General features: G+C 43.4%; 1 protein-coding gene across 2 annotated transcripts in view; it reads right to left on the bottom strand.

Moving 5' to 3' along the window:
- Positions 1-17,516, bottom strand: part of ANKRD29 (ankyrin repeat domain 29) — a 49,553-nt gene that overhangs the window by 15,358 nt on the left and 16,679 nt on the right. For both annotated transcript variants that reach the window (XM_083187513.1, XM_083187514.1), the window contains exons 4-6: positions 13,000-13,104; positions 7,587-7,685; positions 2,962-3,060 (exon numbers count right to left, since the gene is read on the bottom strand). In XM_083187513.1, coding sequence (XP_083043639.1) covers positions 2,962-3,060; positions 7,587-7,685; positions 13,000-13,104 — 303 coding nt within the window. The remainder of the gene's footprint in view (positions 1-2,961; positions 3,061-7,586; positions 7,686-12,999; positions 13,105-17,516) is intronic.

Raw genomic sequence — 17,516 nt, 5'->3', positions numbered from 1 at the left:
GCATTGCGAGCGCAGCGAGCGATGCGAGGGGATGCAGTGCACTTTAAACTGTGTCCATGTCGACTGTGTTGACATTCAGGTAAAAAACAGTGAAAAACCCCATGTCGACTTTGTGAATGTCGACCTAGACAATGTCGACCTAATGACCTTGTCGACCTAATGACCTGTCGAACTAATGACCTTTCGACCTAGAATCATTTCGACCTTTTCCCATGTCGACCTAGAATCATGTCGACCTTTTAGCAATTCGACCTAATGGATTCGATGTAATGACATTCGACCATAATGCATTCGACCAAACAATCCCAACCCGCTCCCTTACGGTCTCTACAGCCAGATGCCAATACTGCTACTGTTACCTGTATTCATTCTTCCCGTATTTAGCTGCATGACTGGTCTGCTCAGTACAAACATATACAGTCTTTACAAGCTTCCCTATATCAATATATCCCTATAACAATGAAGATATCTAGACTACAACACTGAATATTTAGCCACTATGTAAATAAGTTTAAAATAATAGATTTTACAGTGAACAGTTGATGTAACCGAATTCCCACTAGATGGCACTATGCATTTTCAAATAAATAATTTTTAAAAGCCCTTATTTGTATTTACCTATTTCTCTCTTCTTTTTTACAACACTTTAAACAAATGTCATGTATATACTGGTGAACTACAATTATTCATAATTATATATAATTTCCATAAACTTTAACAACATGCCGTTAAAAGTATTGTAACAGATGCAGTGTAATGATAGCGATTTATGTGTTCTCATTTCTGCTTGTTAGTGCTACCTGAAAATCGCACATTTTGACCTGGCGATTTTTGGTCACACTTTAATTCGCCTCCAGATGTTTTCCCATTGTAAAGTATGCAACTCGCAAATGAAATAGGGTGCAATTTTTGGTAAACGTTACCAAAAATCGCCCAAAAAATAGACCTGGTTCTGACTGGCGAATTTGACAGAACCAAGCACAGATCTGTGCATAGTTCTGGCTTAGAATTATTATTTTTTTAAATGGCGTAACTAGCCCCGGGCTCATTAAGCATGACCTGGTTTCAAAAATACGGGGGACAAAAGTGTTGGGGTCTCCCATATTTCTGAAACCAGTCCCAGACTCTTGAACCAGTCCTGGTTCCAAAAATATGGGGGACCAAAAAACGGGTTCCCCCCGTATTTTGCAACTAGCACTGGGCTCCAACAGCCCGCAGTGTCATGCCACAGCCGGGGGACACTTTTTACATAAGGTCTCCCGGCTGTACAATATGCACCGTGGCTGGTCAGCCCTGGATGGGGTACCTGGAGGAGTGGGACACCCCCCCAATAAAGGGGTTCCCCCCCCAGGCTTCAGCCATCCAGAGCTGAAGCCCGGGCTGTCCCCGGCATCAGTGGCCGGTGGACGCGGGGCTGATACGTGTTTTAAAAAAGAAGCTTTTTTCAGGTGAACTACAAATCCAAGCAGGCCTCGCCCGCATGCTGGGACTTGGCAAACTATAATTTTTTTTACACGTATCAGCCCAGAATCCACCGCTCTGGACGGCTGAAGCCTGGGAGGAGGGGACCCCTTTATTGGGGGGAGGTCCCCACTCCCCCAGGTACCCTGTCCAGGGCTGACCCCAGGTACCTTGTCCAGGTACTTGCTGTAATAGAATCCACACCTTAAATCTATTATGAGAATACCCTCTTTTTTACATTTCATATGTGTTTATTGGTACATTAAAACTTTTTATACTGCACCATGGGAGTTTTTTCCCCGTTTTGCCTCACTGCATACCAATACAAATATGAGGATATAAAGATACCCTGATACATGTGGGGTGACATTCTATGGGATGAGAGTTTTTCGCACGTCAGTTTTTCGCCCATTATCGCACTTTTGGTACTTGTTTCCTAGCACGGCCACAATCTTTGGGATCATGTACCTTTAAGTTAAGGTACACGATCCCCGCGATGGACCCGATTTCCTTTGAAATCAGGTCCATTTTGCCGGCAAAGGAAAAATCGGGGGCATCGCGTCGGTCGGGACCATTAACATTGGTCCCGACGCGACCGACGCGATGCCCCCGAAATATTTTTTAACATTGAAATCGGGAGCATCGCGTCGGTCTTGTGCCATTATAATGGCACAAGATGAGATGGACTTGATTCAGTCCATCTCACATAGGAAAAAATGTGAAATGGGCCAATATGACCCATTTCACATTATATATGGCCCCGTCGTCACACCACGATAGACGGCAACCCGAAGCGTGGCGAGCGCAGCAAGCCCGCGAGGGGCAGCGGTGCGCGTCCTCCGACCTTTTCATTCCCCTACTATCCACGTCGGCGTGGAGTTGAGAATATATAGTGTGGCGAGCGCAGCGAGCCACCGAGCCCGAAGCGTGGCGAGGGGACGCGTATACCTGTGAAGTTATACGCGTCCCCTTTGTAAAAGTGCGATCTCGCGGCAAAATCTGCGATTTTTGCCGTTTTTCGCATCTCATTAAATATGCGAAAACGGGATTTCGGACGTTTTTTGCGCAAATTTCGCCAAAAAACACAAATCTCATCCCATAGAATGTCACCCGTGATGTCTACACTTTTGGGTATGCAAAAGGGTGAGCTTCATATGTCGATGTATATGCCAATCATCCTTTTGGAGCCACATGTGAGATTGTTGGATTATTTGCGCTAGATACTGTCGACCACCCTTGTTTTATATGTTTGATATGTTTCTCAGTGACTGTAGCACTGTTTCAGATATATGGTTACTTGCAGCAGAAGTAGCGCCGGATCTCTGGCACGCCTTGTTACTATACAGCCTGCTTTTATAGCTGACACAGAAACAGCTGCTGCGGTAAAACATTAAACTTAGAAATGCTGATAGGAATTGGAGCAGGAAAGTACACAGGCCAGACAGGTTATACTGGCCTCTCGGTAAGGCATAAGAGCGGCGGCTGGAGTTATACGTTTACCTGCCGGGGCTGATTCACCTTTGCACCAAATGTGAGCAATAATCGAACAACGTCCACATAGCCCCCCTGTGCTGCAAGAAAGAGAGGAGTCGCCCCATCCTGAAATAAGAAAACATACTTTCAGAACCCAATCTACCATCTTTGATGTCTTTGTAGGTGAAAGAATTTGGGAGTGTAACCCATACTCGCCTACTTTGTATGCTGCCCCCTTCTGGTTAAAGTGGAAAGTGCGGGGGAGTGTGGCAGTACAATTCTTATCATCCTGGGACTGTACAGTATTGCGGGGTAGCTATGAACTATGTCAGTGTGAACGCACCTGTCACACTCTGTTATATTGTGTGAATACCTGGTACTCTGACATCACCTTGTCAGCTGATCTCAGCAGCCTATCACACACCTACAGCTGATTGATACTCCCTGTGAGAATTCCCACTGGTGCCAGAAGCAAGGTGTTACTTCCCTGAGCTACATGCTGTTCCTTGTCTCTCATGTGCAAGTTAAAGATTCTGTTATCTGGCCCAGAATTGCAGTTGCTGTAATTCCCTGCACTCCAGCTAAGTACTTGTCTGCAGTACCTGGGGAGATCCACTCTCAGTTTGCTCATTCAGTCTCTGTTCACTGCTTGTTGGTTCAAAGCTCATACCTGAAGTCATCCAGTGCTGCATAGTATTATCAGTGTCCAGTGTCTCAGGTACTCCCACCATTTCAGCATTATACCTGTGTGTATCCAGCCTTCTGATCCTTGTCTGCACTACGCTCCCTGATATCTGGTACTGACCTGGCTATTCCTGTGACAAAGAACCTGCTCAATCCTTGTGTACCTCCAGCCATCTGTTATTTGCTACCAACCCGGCTATACCTGTGACCTGCACCTGCTAAACCCTTGTCTGACTACTGCTACTTCCAGTGTAACCAGCGCCTGTACGAGAAGCCTGGGCAGAGGGCCATGACCGACGTGCCAGGCGCCGCAAAAGCCCAAATCCCGCTTGGAGGGGTCACTGGCAGAAAACCCCTGGCACGGTTAGACTCCGCGTCTCTGCTCAGGTAAAGTCAAATTCTCACACAGGTAGTGTCCTCCTCTGTTATCCGTGACAGCACCTAAAGGATTTTTGTGTCATACGTCGCCCTCATAAGGCCATTTTCTCACCTCCAAACATGATCTCTCCCAGGAGGGACACAATGCCCTGTTCCTGGATGGGCCTCCTAATTTTAAATTCACTAATTGCGGCCGTGCATATGCGTTCGATAATTAGGCCCATAGTCTTAAAATTCTAAAATAAAACAAATATGCTCCTTCTACAGTAGCTGCAGGACCAAGTAATGCTACAATTACAGGAAGTGGGTAGGGTGACCAACTCATCCCTTTAATTCGGGACACATATTAATTACACAGGTTCTGTGGCAGTTTAAAACCAGGTGAAATGGAGTCTTGAAGTGTGGCAGTTTAAAACCAGGTAAAAGCCAGCCACAGAACCTGTGTAATTAATATGTGTCCCGGATTAAAGGGATGAGTTGGTAACCCTAGAAGTGGGTTAGGCCAAGGACTTTTCCAGCGCCCCCTCGTACCACTGTACAGCATGGCTGAAACAAAGGGGCACTCCATTAATGCCATTTATATTGAAATGAAGCTTGGGTGATAGCTCATTTAAGAAAGCTGCTCAGGAAAATTGTATTTGTTAAAAAGCAGTAACATGGGGAAATCCTAATCATGGCCCTACTGTATCCACCCTCAAGCAATGGAGAAATGCTGGGGTAAATTCACTTCCAGGTTTCCAATGCTACCAATGATCATCAAATTTCAGTTTGCTCAGCTTAGATTAAACCTCTAAACCTCTGGGCCCCATAGCGATAGCTCCTCAGGCTGCACCCACTGAAGCTACACGCACCATGCTCATCAATGACTAATGCAAACCTATCTACAAATGAACTTGGTGATACTGGGAAGAGGGCGGAACTATTGTGTACTACAATCGGTAGCTGTACTGTTCTGCCCCCATTATGGCACACACAGATATGTGATGGCACAGGAGGCTGCCCTTCCTGCTGCCTTGATGGGGTCATTGTATAATAGGGATATTTTTTGGGACAATACCAACTGTATTAGAGATAAAATTTAACAATGGATTAACCCTATAAAGGTTAGGCAGACAGCACATAGAGATTAGGTATTTCCTAGCCCAGCTGTACCCAGCAGTGAACGATATTTTCATGTTGGTACAAGATTTCCTGCATGTAATGTATGAGTTTACAAGTTAAATATAAAGCTATCTACAAGTGTAAGTGGATTTTTAGTCATGTTGGCACGCTATACCCACCTCACCCAAGTTCTTTCCTTTATGGGCGAATGTTAATATTGCAGTTTATTATTAAAGCAATAAGTGTTCTGGTTAAATAAGGTCACACAACTCTCCCCCAGGCAGCAGGTTTGTTTGTGGGGAGGAACTGAAATCATACATTGTATTTATACACACATTGTGCAATGATAAACTGTGTATGCATGGAATATCACACTATACTAGATTTCCCCCCATAGCCTTAAAACATAAAAACAAAAAATAGCAGGTAATGTGCCCGTGTGTTCACCATCCTGCTCCCAGGTGATCCATGTCAGGGATTTTTCTGTCATTTAATTAAAAAAAGGTCAAGCACCTGCCACCTTGCCTTTGCGAGGTCTTCCTCTCACTCTCTCTCTCTCTCTCTACCTTTTCTTTTTTCACTCTTCTTTATATATATACGAAAAATACTTTTTTCTGGATCACGCCATCATTGTAATGCAGACTTGTTTATTGCTTATATTTCTTATACCAATTTTTGTCTCTGTATCTGATTATGTTCACTTTGGCTGTGTTCCAACCAATAAAATGTGTTTAAAAAAAAAAAGGTCAAGCACCACTTTGTTATGGGCCCAGCATATTGGTGGGTAGACCCCTTTCAGACTGCATCTGTGCCTCTGTTCTGCAGGTACCTGGAGATGACATCATCTCTATACTTTTAGCCTGACCCCAATTTACTATGTACACTGCCCGTGTTCTCTTGGGTCTCACCCTGATAGCTACCCAGTTTTTCAAGGATCCCTTTCCTCCAAGTCATGACCCAGGTAGACCCAGCAACAACCCATGTTATTGCAGCTGTGTATAATTACTTCTGTAAGGTTCTACAGTAACTTATATATTGAGATATAAATAATTGCTAACAATATCCCTATCAATTATTTTCTCCCAATTACTGTCCTTTACCATCCCACTTTTTTTCATACTATATAACTTCCAAATACTACCTATATTAGACACTTCTAACTAGCCATTCTCTTTATACTCAGTTCTCTACCCCCAGGCATATGTGGGTAAATACTGTAGTCATGACAGGGCTTATGGATTTATTTACTAAGATGAACGTTCTATTGAATATGGGATGTTGCTATGGGCAACCAATCAGAATCTATCTATTATCGTCTACGAAGACAGCTGAAGCATGAGTTTGACTGGAGAGAAGTTTTAAAACCATCTCATCTCCTATTTTACAGGTACATGAATCCCATTTTGAACATCTGATGCTCTTCATTTAAAGAACAGTCTGCATTGTAAATTGTTTTGTTACTGGGAGCCTGCAACTTCCCCCACCATTAATTAGCTTGTTGAGCAATTTTTTTTAAACACCAGCCCCCCCCCCCCCCCCCCCTGTACCAGCTGACCCAAACTTTCCTTTAAATTAGAAATATTTGGAAGCCTGTTCAAGGCTTGCCTGCCATCTTAGCCTGCATCGAAAGCATGTCAGCTGAAGCATGAGTTTGACTGGATTTGGACTTACACGTGCACATTGCATCATTTTACTTTTATTTTTCACCAATTACCATCTCTCCCAGCCTCTAAACTGATGGAAGCTATGTATTACTTTTTTTGTTTACTGTTTCTTTATCATGATTTGTACCATGTACCTCCACCCCCACTGTATGCAAAGCCTGTATGCTGTACCATCACTGGTTGCACACCCTGCCAGCAACAAGCTAGCAGGGTGTGCCAGCTATGGAAGAAAAGTGCTGTATAAATAAATTTATTATTTTTACTGCTGTCTTTGAGCAGCATGAACAAGGTGGCGCCGCAAATGGCTGCCTAGGAACTGTGCCACTCAGCCATATGTATCCCTGTGTCTCCCCTGTCTCGCACACTGCATAGCAACCTAAAACTGTACTGTCCCTACTTAACTGTTACCTACCTGGCTGTTTGCAATGACCAGTGGCGCCGTTGTTGGCTGCCTAGGCACTGTGCAGCTCGGCGGGTAGGTGTTCCCTGTGTGATAACTGTACTGTCTCTGCTTATATTGTTACCTACCTGGCTGTTGCAATGACCAGTGGCGTCGCTGATGGGTGCCTAGGCGCGGTGCAGCTCAGCAAATATATGTTCCCTATGTCTACAATCCCCAGGACACATCGAGCATATACCTGTACGTGTTATGTATATCTGTACTGTCACTGTTTTAACTGTAACATAAATGGCTGTTGCACAGCAATCCAAATCAAATTCCTAGTATACACAAGTATACCTGGCCAATAAAGCTGATTCTGATTAGCAACATCCCATCTTCAATAGAATTCCCATCATGACTGGCTGCGAGAATAATATACATACATAAAGCTGCTCATGGATGTTTGCTCCGTTTTTCAGAAGAGTTTCCACCACCCGATAATGTCCATGCTGACAGGCTGATAGCAGTGCCGTGCCTCCATCCTATGGAGAAATAAACACAGAGGTACTGTACAACACTCTGACAGCACTGGATATACCTTTACTCATACTAGAAATGACGCATTATGAAGTTAGAGTTGGACGCTTATTACCATGGGAATGCTTCTCTTGCCACAGGTTCTATTCCTCCTCTATGGAGGTCATTGGGGAATAGCCCCTGTGAGTCGGGATCCCAACTGATGGGCATTTAAACATTCAAGATTCCGATGTCGGAGTACTGACCATCAGAATCCCGACTGTCAGACCTCCCAACAATAGATAAAAATGCCCCCCAAGTATGCAGACGACATACACTGTACTTCAGTCAGTTTTACGCATTACATTCTATGAGATTTCTACACATACACTAACAAAATTCCTAAAGCTACACTGGAAATGTTATTTCCTGCAGCCCAGACAGCCTAAGCCTCTAACGCCAGGGGGAAGGAATAAAGTCATCTTTATATTTCACACAGAACTGAACTTATGAATTAAGTGTTAAATTGTAAACACCACTATGATTGCCTGTTCGGTGTTTACTCCATATTATAGTACTGGCATAGGTCTCACTAGAATATTTTTTCTGTGGAGTAATATTACTCAACTTCATATTTTAAGGCGTATTTCTAGGCAAAAAAAAGAGTATGGAGATTCTATCAATAATTCAAAATGGTAAAATGACTTACATGACCTCAAGCAGAGTTGTAAGGAAAATAGGGCGCACATCGCTCAAAGAGAAGCTTGTTAGAAAAGATGTAGAATTGTATTAATCTCTCTAGATGTGACGGTTACGCCTGCGCAGATTGTACACGACTATCTGTATATATATCACTAATGAGGACATTAGACTGTACTAGTTGCATATACACACCTCAAAAATAAGTCGTTTCATTTACGTCCAGTACTGCGCAGCCCGGATAGGCACAAGCATGCCCTCACTAAACTTTTGCCTACATCTGAACGCACAATCATAAAAAAATTTTTTTTTACAGATAGCAGCCAGCAGGGGGCCGGGGGCCGGTAGCCGAGAGCCGCTCATTAGATATTCATATATTCATATATTCACTGCTCCCAATCCTGGGTCCTGGGGAGCCCTCCTCCCCTCCACATACATTCTGGGGCAGGCAGGGAGACTTCCACCAGCGAGCCCCTGCCTCATTGAATACGGGGATAGCAGGGGGACAGTGAGGCTCCGGAACACGGCGACTGTACAGCGAATCCTAAACATGATTCGCTGCACGCCGTGAATATGTTCATTGAATACTGCCCTCAGAGTAATGAGATCAGAATACCCACATATGCCCACAGTGCACATACAATTAATAGAAACTTTTGCAGCAAGACAATAAGTATTATTTAAATGAATTATTTTCAATTTATTGTGCCTTAAATTGCCTCTGAATGCCTCGTTATGTGACACAGCCCTGGCAGCTTCATCTTAATGGCATGCACACATTGATATGGGCCAGAGAGAGTTTTAGATAGCTCATTGCTATTGGATCTTGTCAGACAACATTAACCTCAGATTATAATGGAGTGTAGCTTTAAAGTCTGATTAAAGCACTTAGTCAGCGGCGTGTTTCCCACAGAAATAAAAACAGTTTCTTTTAGGGATAAAAACACTGGGCACAAAGTAAATATCTTCCAGCTAGTACCTGAAATCCAGCCTCAGATGCCCTTTCACTGTCCGGAAATAAATGCGAGCATTAAACCGTAACGTGCCAAAGAGCCAAGTCAGCACTATTCTGAATGGGTGCCAGGCTCTCACTGATCGCACATTCAGCCACGAATGGATTCCCTCTACTTAGCAATTAACATATTGACTTGTTACCAAGCTGTAGAACAAGGCAGCCTGTTATTTACTTTTATAGACTTTCTGCAGCCTGTAAATTGCATTGGCTTAAATATACGCGGCTGTGATAGCAGACTATGCGCATTACAATATATTTTGGTACAGTATTAAATAGTTGCTTCAAATCCCTAAATTGATCAAATGTATATATTACACAATAAGGAACAGTGTATGGGGACATAAGGGACCCTACAGAGAAAGCAGAGCCCACGCTAAAGGGGAGTGGCCTTTCACCAGAGGGGGCGTGGAGAACCACCACAAGGACATGATCTGGGCCCCGTATAGTACATGCATGATAATGTACAAGAATAATAAAAGCAATGCACTGTATGAGTACAAACACCATAGTTCTGGGGGGGAAATATAGTGTAACATACTGTATGTATGATAATAATCAGATTACGGTGATGTTTATATACCATATTAATGTACCATTACTATCTGCACATGTGATAGAGAATCCCAGTATCTCAAACGCAATAAGAAATGCATTAGGTTTAGGAAATGCATAACACATGAGATTATATATATATATAGATATAAATATATACAAACTCCAAAAGAATGGCACTCCAGAGGCAAAGGTACAATATATGAAAAAAGCGTGTATTAGAACATCAAGCTTTCGGGGTTTTCAGGATACACTGACGAAGGGGATCAAACCCCGAAAGCTTGATGTTCTAATACACGCTTTTTTCATATATTGTACCTTTGCCTCTGGAGTGCCATTCTTTTGGAGTTTGTGTACGGATCTTTTCTCTGGGCACCGGGGCCCGCTGTTTATTCATCCTTATACCTATCATTGAGTGCCGGCAGATTTGGACTATCGATATAAATATATATATATAAATAGATATATATCTATATCTATATATATCTATATATATATCTATATATATATAGATATATATAGATATATATATAAAGTTCTTACCACTGGAATGTCTTACTTGTATGAATGCAGTACTACAATGACAATCATTAATAGCCACTGTGGTCACTATGTTAAATCAGCACACATCCAGGGACACTTTAACTATATAAATACCCCTTTCACACCGCGAAAATATCCTGAGTCCGACCCGGGTCTCTGTGCGGTGTGAAAACAAGCCAAAAAAGAAAAACAGGGTCCAGCATACCAGCATTCCGACCCCGGTTACAAGATGGGTTTTACCGTGGTCGGACCCGGATTCCTGGGCAGTGTAAACGGGTGACCAGGGTTGAGCGACCCAGATCCCTTATACACTATAGGGAGCAGGCAGCCCCCGATACTCCCTGATAACGCGCTGCCACCTTGCCCGCCCCCGTGTGATATCAGTGGCCAAGGTTATTGCAAGGTCGTGAGGGGATCTACACCTTGCAAAATGCCGGGTCGCTCCCAGAATGGACCCATGTCCAAATTGCGGATGCGACCAGGAATTTGCGATGTGAAAGTGGTAACAGTGGTTCCCAAACTGTGTGCCTAAGCACCCACCAGTGCTGCAAAGCTCTTGCAGGGTTCTTCTGGATTGTGGTCCAGAAAAATTCTAAATTATTTATGGTCAAAGTCCTAGTGACAGCCAACCCTAAAACATGTGAACAATTGTACACCACCACATATCTGACCCTCGGGATGACAGGCAGGTCCAATTTACTTTACTGATAAATTTGTCAAAAAAATATTAACTTAAGAATTTTTATCATAGGGGTGCCATAAAAAAATGCTGCTGATATTCTAGGGTGACGTGATTCAAAAAAAGACTTGGAACCCCTGCCTAGTAGCAGCTCCTGATTGGCTGCTGGTCCGCAAGCTCCAATAGGCTGTCAATAAATTGATATTACAGGACTTTCATAGGGCTGCACACACCCTGTGGAATGCCCTCCCGCACACAATTAGACTCTCATCAAGCCTCCAAACTTTCAAGCGTTCCTTGAAAACTCACCTCTTCAGGCAAGCCTATCATATTTAGGGGCGCATTTATCATTAGAGAGCGATGCCGGCACGGTGACATCGCCAGACATCGCATTGCGGTACCCTGCAATACCGCCAGGATTTATCATCTGTCAGGCGCAGGGACAGGGCTCCGAAAGGAGCCCGTCCCTGCGAAACCCTGACCCGGAAGCCGGGGGGTCTGTGCATGCGCAGTAATGCGCTGACCCCCCCGCAACCCCGCTGACCGCACAGGCAGTGCGATGTGTAGCCATAGGCTACAATGGGCTATCGCCATATCAGAATGGCGATAGCCCAGGGGTGCGAAGCCGGACTGCCCGATGTTGATACATCATAGTTGCCTTCCCTCCTGCATTCTGCAGGAGACTCCCTGACTTAGCAGCAATCTCCCTCTCTCCCTCATTAGTCTAGCAATCTCCCTCATTTCCCCTAGCCTACATTACACTGTTACATTTTTTGGGAAAAAAGGAATGAGAGATAGATACATTTACATTGAATCATCAGCACCATTTCCCAGCACTTTACCAAGTATAGTAGCCCTTACTAACTGCTTTGGGGGCTCATCTACATTTGGATATAAGTCATTTTAAATTACACACCCACGCTTCTAGGTGCCACGTTCACAATCTTTTTCCACAATTTCTCCATAAATGGAAGTAGCCACGCCCTTTGGGTGGATCATGACACGCCCCCTCAATGAGGCGCTATGCAAAATTATGCTACCAACCATAATCTTCCTGAAACTACTTTTCAAAAGTAGGCAAGTATGTGATACATCGTGCAGCTTCACATCCTCCATAGAAACCTATGGGGGATGCGGCCGGCGGCGCAGCAGGGATCAGAGATTCCTGCTGCGGCCCCCCTTTAATACATTTAGGTGATACTTAATATTTGTGGTTAACCCCCAAAAACGAGTGTTTTCGGGAATTTAGCAGCAAATATTACTTGATAAATGGGCCCTTTAGGTACCACCCACATAACCCTCAGAGGCACTTATATATTATATAGCTTCCCTTCTGGACTTGTAACTTGGTGGGACTGCTATGCTATTACTGATGCCTGTCCTTGTGTTTCCCTCCTATTTCCCTATAGATTGTAAGCTTGCAGCAGGGCCCTCCAACCTCTATGTCTCTCTGTTTTACCCAGTTTGTTCTTTCAATGTTGTCATCAGTTGTAAAGCGCAACGGAATCTGTTGCGCTATATAAGAAACTGTAAATAAATAAATAAATAAAATGACTGCGGCTGATCTGTCCCTTAGGAGCTGCCTGCCAGTGTGTGGCTGGCTTTGCTCCATCCACACTGCTGTCACCCAGGTCCCCTCTCGGCCTGGGCCCGGGGTTGAAGTCCCAACCGTCACCCCCTGGTTGCAGCCCTGAATAAAGATCCCCCAACCCAGCAAGCAAGTATTTATTTTTCTATCTCTAGCTACACAATGCATCAATGCTATACCTATCATCATCTTGTTGATGATAGGGGTAAATATATACATGTGCAGCAAGTGTATACATCTTAGTGGACAGTAAATGCTCCTTACTCTGGTAGTAAATTCTGTAGATGCTCCAAATTCAGAGGAAAAGAGGAATTTCACTATATTATTGTGACCTTGCTGGGCAGCAAAAAAAAGGGCGGTGGCACCGGACTGCAAGAGAAATATAACAATACATTAGGGATGGCTAATGTATTATCCAGATAATACCACAGATACAGTAACATTTTCTATACAAATATTTTCATTCATAAGACACAAACATTTGATTGCAAATCTAACTTAAAGTTTACATTCACTAAACTAATGCATATTGTTTATCAGTCATGACCATTAATTGGGGCAATTAAACCCCTATAAGACACTAGTTATTGGACCATGCCATGTGTGCTCCGTCAGTTCATCCACTTTGTTTACATTGTAAATCTTTGCCAGCAGAAACTTAATTATCCTCTTTTAATGAATGCAAACATGCAGCTACTTGGTGGTGATTTATAGGAAGATTTATTATCCAGCACTTCCATGTACATTTACAATTATTGCGGTTCAATCAGTGATAGCGCTGTATGGTAACGCAGCAGTAGGCGTCAGTACTGATCTGACCCGCATCATGGGATGCAGCATCGGATCACTCAGTCATCATTGAGCGGCTTATGGTACCTACTAATTAAACAATGATGACTGAGTGATCCGATGCTGCATCCCAGGATGCTAGTCATTTTGACAGGCTTTTAATTAGTAGGTACCATAAGCCTGTCAAAATGACAGTTCTGTAATGTACTTTCACTTTAAGCTGTAACAGTTTTTACTTTCTCTTTGAGCTGTGGCAGTTTAGTACATATCTGCTACTGTCTCCAATCCCCGCCATTGCTCCCTCTCTCCATATCCAGCAAATTTCAAACAGATCAGTGTCCCTGCAAAAATTGCTTTCACTTTCATAAAGGAGTAATTCGGTCTGTCAAGCGACCCCTAGTGGCAGTGGCAAACGCAGGATTTTTAGAGGGGGGTTTCCAACTGTAATCCAAACTCTTCCTCTCTGCAGCACAGTAAGTACGGGAGTCTGAGGGAGTGTTAATGCATGATACTGCATGGAATACACTATTAATATTTAACAGTATATATGGTCTATAGTATAGGCTGTTTCAAACTTTTAAATAAGTGGTCAGGAAAAGGTTAAACATATCATAAAAAATAAAGACACAAACATAATAGAACCAGTACTGCACTTTCTAAGCTCACAATCTCCCACTTCATGGTAAGGCTCCTATCTCTTCCTCCTGGCAGCTGCTCTCTGGTCCAATGCAATGTTCGAGGATTCAGATCCACACATACATTAAAACTGGTATAAGAAGCCGGGACACTGGGCATGTGCAGCTGCTCTTCTCTGTCCACTAAACTGCATGATGTGGTGGCAGCTCTACTGATATTATATACAATTGCTATTGTTGTCATAATTTAACCCCTTCCCGACATTTGACGTACATTTACGTCATGGTCGGGAAGTACTTCCCGACACATGGCATAAATGTACGTCATGGATTTAAACTGTCACCGCGTCTATAGACGCGGTGACAGTTTGGAGATGTCTGCTGTCCCTGACAGCAGACATCCCCCCTCGCCGCCCAGGGGGGGCAGGGGTGCCCCCCCCGGTCGGCGATCGCTGCGATTGGCTGTTCAAAAGTGAACAGCCAATTGCAGCGTTTTCTGTGTTACCGGCGGCTAAGCCGCTCGGTAACACAGAGATCGGTGGTGATCGGTGCTGTTAAGTACAGCACCGATCACCACCGAGCGGCAGCCTGTCCTCCCACCCGCCCGGCAGCCCGCCCTCCCACCCGGCAGCCTCCCTCCCACCCAGCCAGCAGCCGCAGCGCCAGCCCCCCTCCCACCCCCCTGCCAGCAGCAGCATTTATTTTTATGAACTATATGAACTTTTTATGAACTATATATATATATATATATATATATATATATATATATATATATATATATATATATAAGGGGTATTCAGTCCCCGAAACGTCGGACACTTAGTAATAAACCTTTTTCACCAAGTCCTACGGAGTGCCACTGCCTGCTTGGATTACTTGCTATACCTATCTACCTGGAGGCACCCGAGGCAGTTGTCACTGATAGCGGAGTGCCAGGCTGAACATCTCCCTATATATATATATATATATATATATATATATATATATATATATATATATATAATGTCAATCCGTGGGCTGCTGGTGTGCTCCCTGCGGACAAAGAGGTGGCACTCAAAGGGCTTCAAGTAGATATTTATCGATGTGAAAAATGCATAAAAGACAATGTTTCAAGGCCTACATTGGCCTTTTCATCAGGTCATGTAGGCCTTGAAACGTTGTCTTTTATGCATTTTTCACATTGATAAACATCTACTTGAAGCCCTTTGAGTGCCACCTCTTTGTCCGGATTGACATTGTATATCCATTACTGGAGGGCACCTAGGCACTAATCATCTCTTCCAGAGTGCCGACTCCGTCTCTTCAAATATATATATATATATATATATATATAGCAAGGTTGGATACTCCAATAAGGGCACTCACCAAAATTATGAAAAGTTTATTCAGGGTACATTACCAATCAGAAATTGTAGGTCTACGTTTCGGCCACCAGGTGGCCTTTGTCAAGACAGGTCAGCATTGACATCCTCACAGTACAAGAGTCAGGATACACTGACACTAGTTCAACTTGTTCCTTATAAAGCACTTCAATTCTAATTACATAATGCACAGCTGTGTCAAGCAGTACGGGTACCTAATGTGGTCATTATACAGCGTACCATGTGACCAAAACGGGTCATCCGATAGGCTGTTTCTTACTGCTCTCAGGGAATCAAAGATGGCCGTGCGTTCCACACGGTTTGCGGTGCGTTCCAACGGCTCTTCCGGTGTTTAGAGGCATGTTGCGCTTATATTATGCGGCGGTTTGGATATTTAGGTGTTAGTTAAGGCTCCTGTTAGATGTACACCACCTCAGTTGCCTTCAAAACGTCACTATAAAGTGTAACCCCACGTTTGGGTATGATTTCAAGATGGCCGTGCGTGTCACCTAGTTTAGGATGCATTCCAGTCGTGATACATGTGTTCCCTGTCAGTGTCTTACGCATAAGGAGAAATATATATAGAGTGTGTCCCGAGGGCTGCTGCTATAGTGAAAATGTGAGTTTTGAGCAAATGTTTGAAAGAAAGAAGAATGGGCAGTCTACACAAGAAATTAGGGAGATGTATTTTGTACTGTGCTTTTGGCTTAATTAAATTATTGGCATCTCTATAGATTTGCTGACCTTTATGTAACCATATACTTTATCATATACAGGTGCACCATTGATTTTCCAGCATCACCGGTTCCAGTGCCGTGCCGGATTATCGATTTTGCCAGATTAACGAAGGATGTTAATATTTACACCTTCATCACATTTCTAAAGCAATAAATAGTAAAGTATATGCTACAGCATAATATTAATGAATGAATAAACACAGTAATGTATGCAAAACTGTTTATTACAGTGTACTACGTGCTGTATAAGCAAAACAGGTATCAGGTACATTTTGAACAAACATTAACAGTGCAGTATGAATGAAAGTCACTACAGGTACAGTACTCTAAGCCTCCTACAACATGACAGTAACTCTAACCCTCCTGCAGCCAAACACCCACTACAACCTACCCTATACCTCCACAGCTGAACTTTAAACCTTCCACAGTTCAACTGTAAAACTTTCACAGCCCAACTGTAAACCTTCCACAGCCCAACTCTTATTACAACCTACTCTAAACCTTCCACAGTCCAACTGTAAAACTTCCACAGTCCAACTCCTATTCTAACCTACTGTAAACCTTCCACAGCCCAACTCCTATTATAGCCTACTGTAATCCTTCCACAGTCCAACTCTAAACCTTCCACAGCCCAACTCTAAACCTTCCACAGCCCAACTCCTATTACAACCTACTGTAAACCTTCCATAGTCAAACTATAAAACCTCCACAGTCCAACTCTAAACCTCCCACAGCCCAACCTAATCATCAGCTTGGACTTGAAGTATTTCAGGTGGGACAGTTGCATCTGGGATGCCTGGGGAATAGGGACCTGTTGTAGAACTTGGAGGAATTGGAGATGTTAGAGTACATGTTCTGCTATGAGGCACATTCGTACATAGCTTCTTAAACATGACATGACAGGTGAGGTTGTTACATAAGTTTTGACCTTTCCCTGTACAGTTTTTCTTTCATCAATTCAAAATGCATTAGTTCTTGTTCTGTCACAAAGTTACGTTGTTCTAGTCCTTTGATTAGCTCACTTGTCATCTCAATCAGTTTGTCAATACCCGTGGGGATTTCAACTACATCTTATCCACTGTCACCATCATCACTTTCAATGATTTTTTCAGGATTCAAAACCAGTAACGTACAACAGGTATTTCAACGTCAACCTCCATCCACTCTGCCAGGTTTTCTTCGTGCAGCCTACTTGATAAATCATTGGCAGCAGTTCCAGTACATCTTTTTGCATATTCAAGTAAATCAAGAACACATTC

This window comes from Crinia signifera, chromosome 5 (genome assembly GCF_055691185.1).
Source record: "Crinia signifera chromosome 5, ASM5569118v1, whole genome shotgun sequence".
Lineage (NCBI taxonomy): Eukaryota > Metazoa > Chordata > Amphibia > Anura > Myobatrachidae > Crinia > Crinia signifera.
This window is presented reverse-complemented; position numbering and strand designations above follow the sequence as displayed.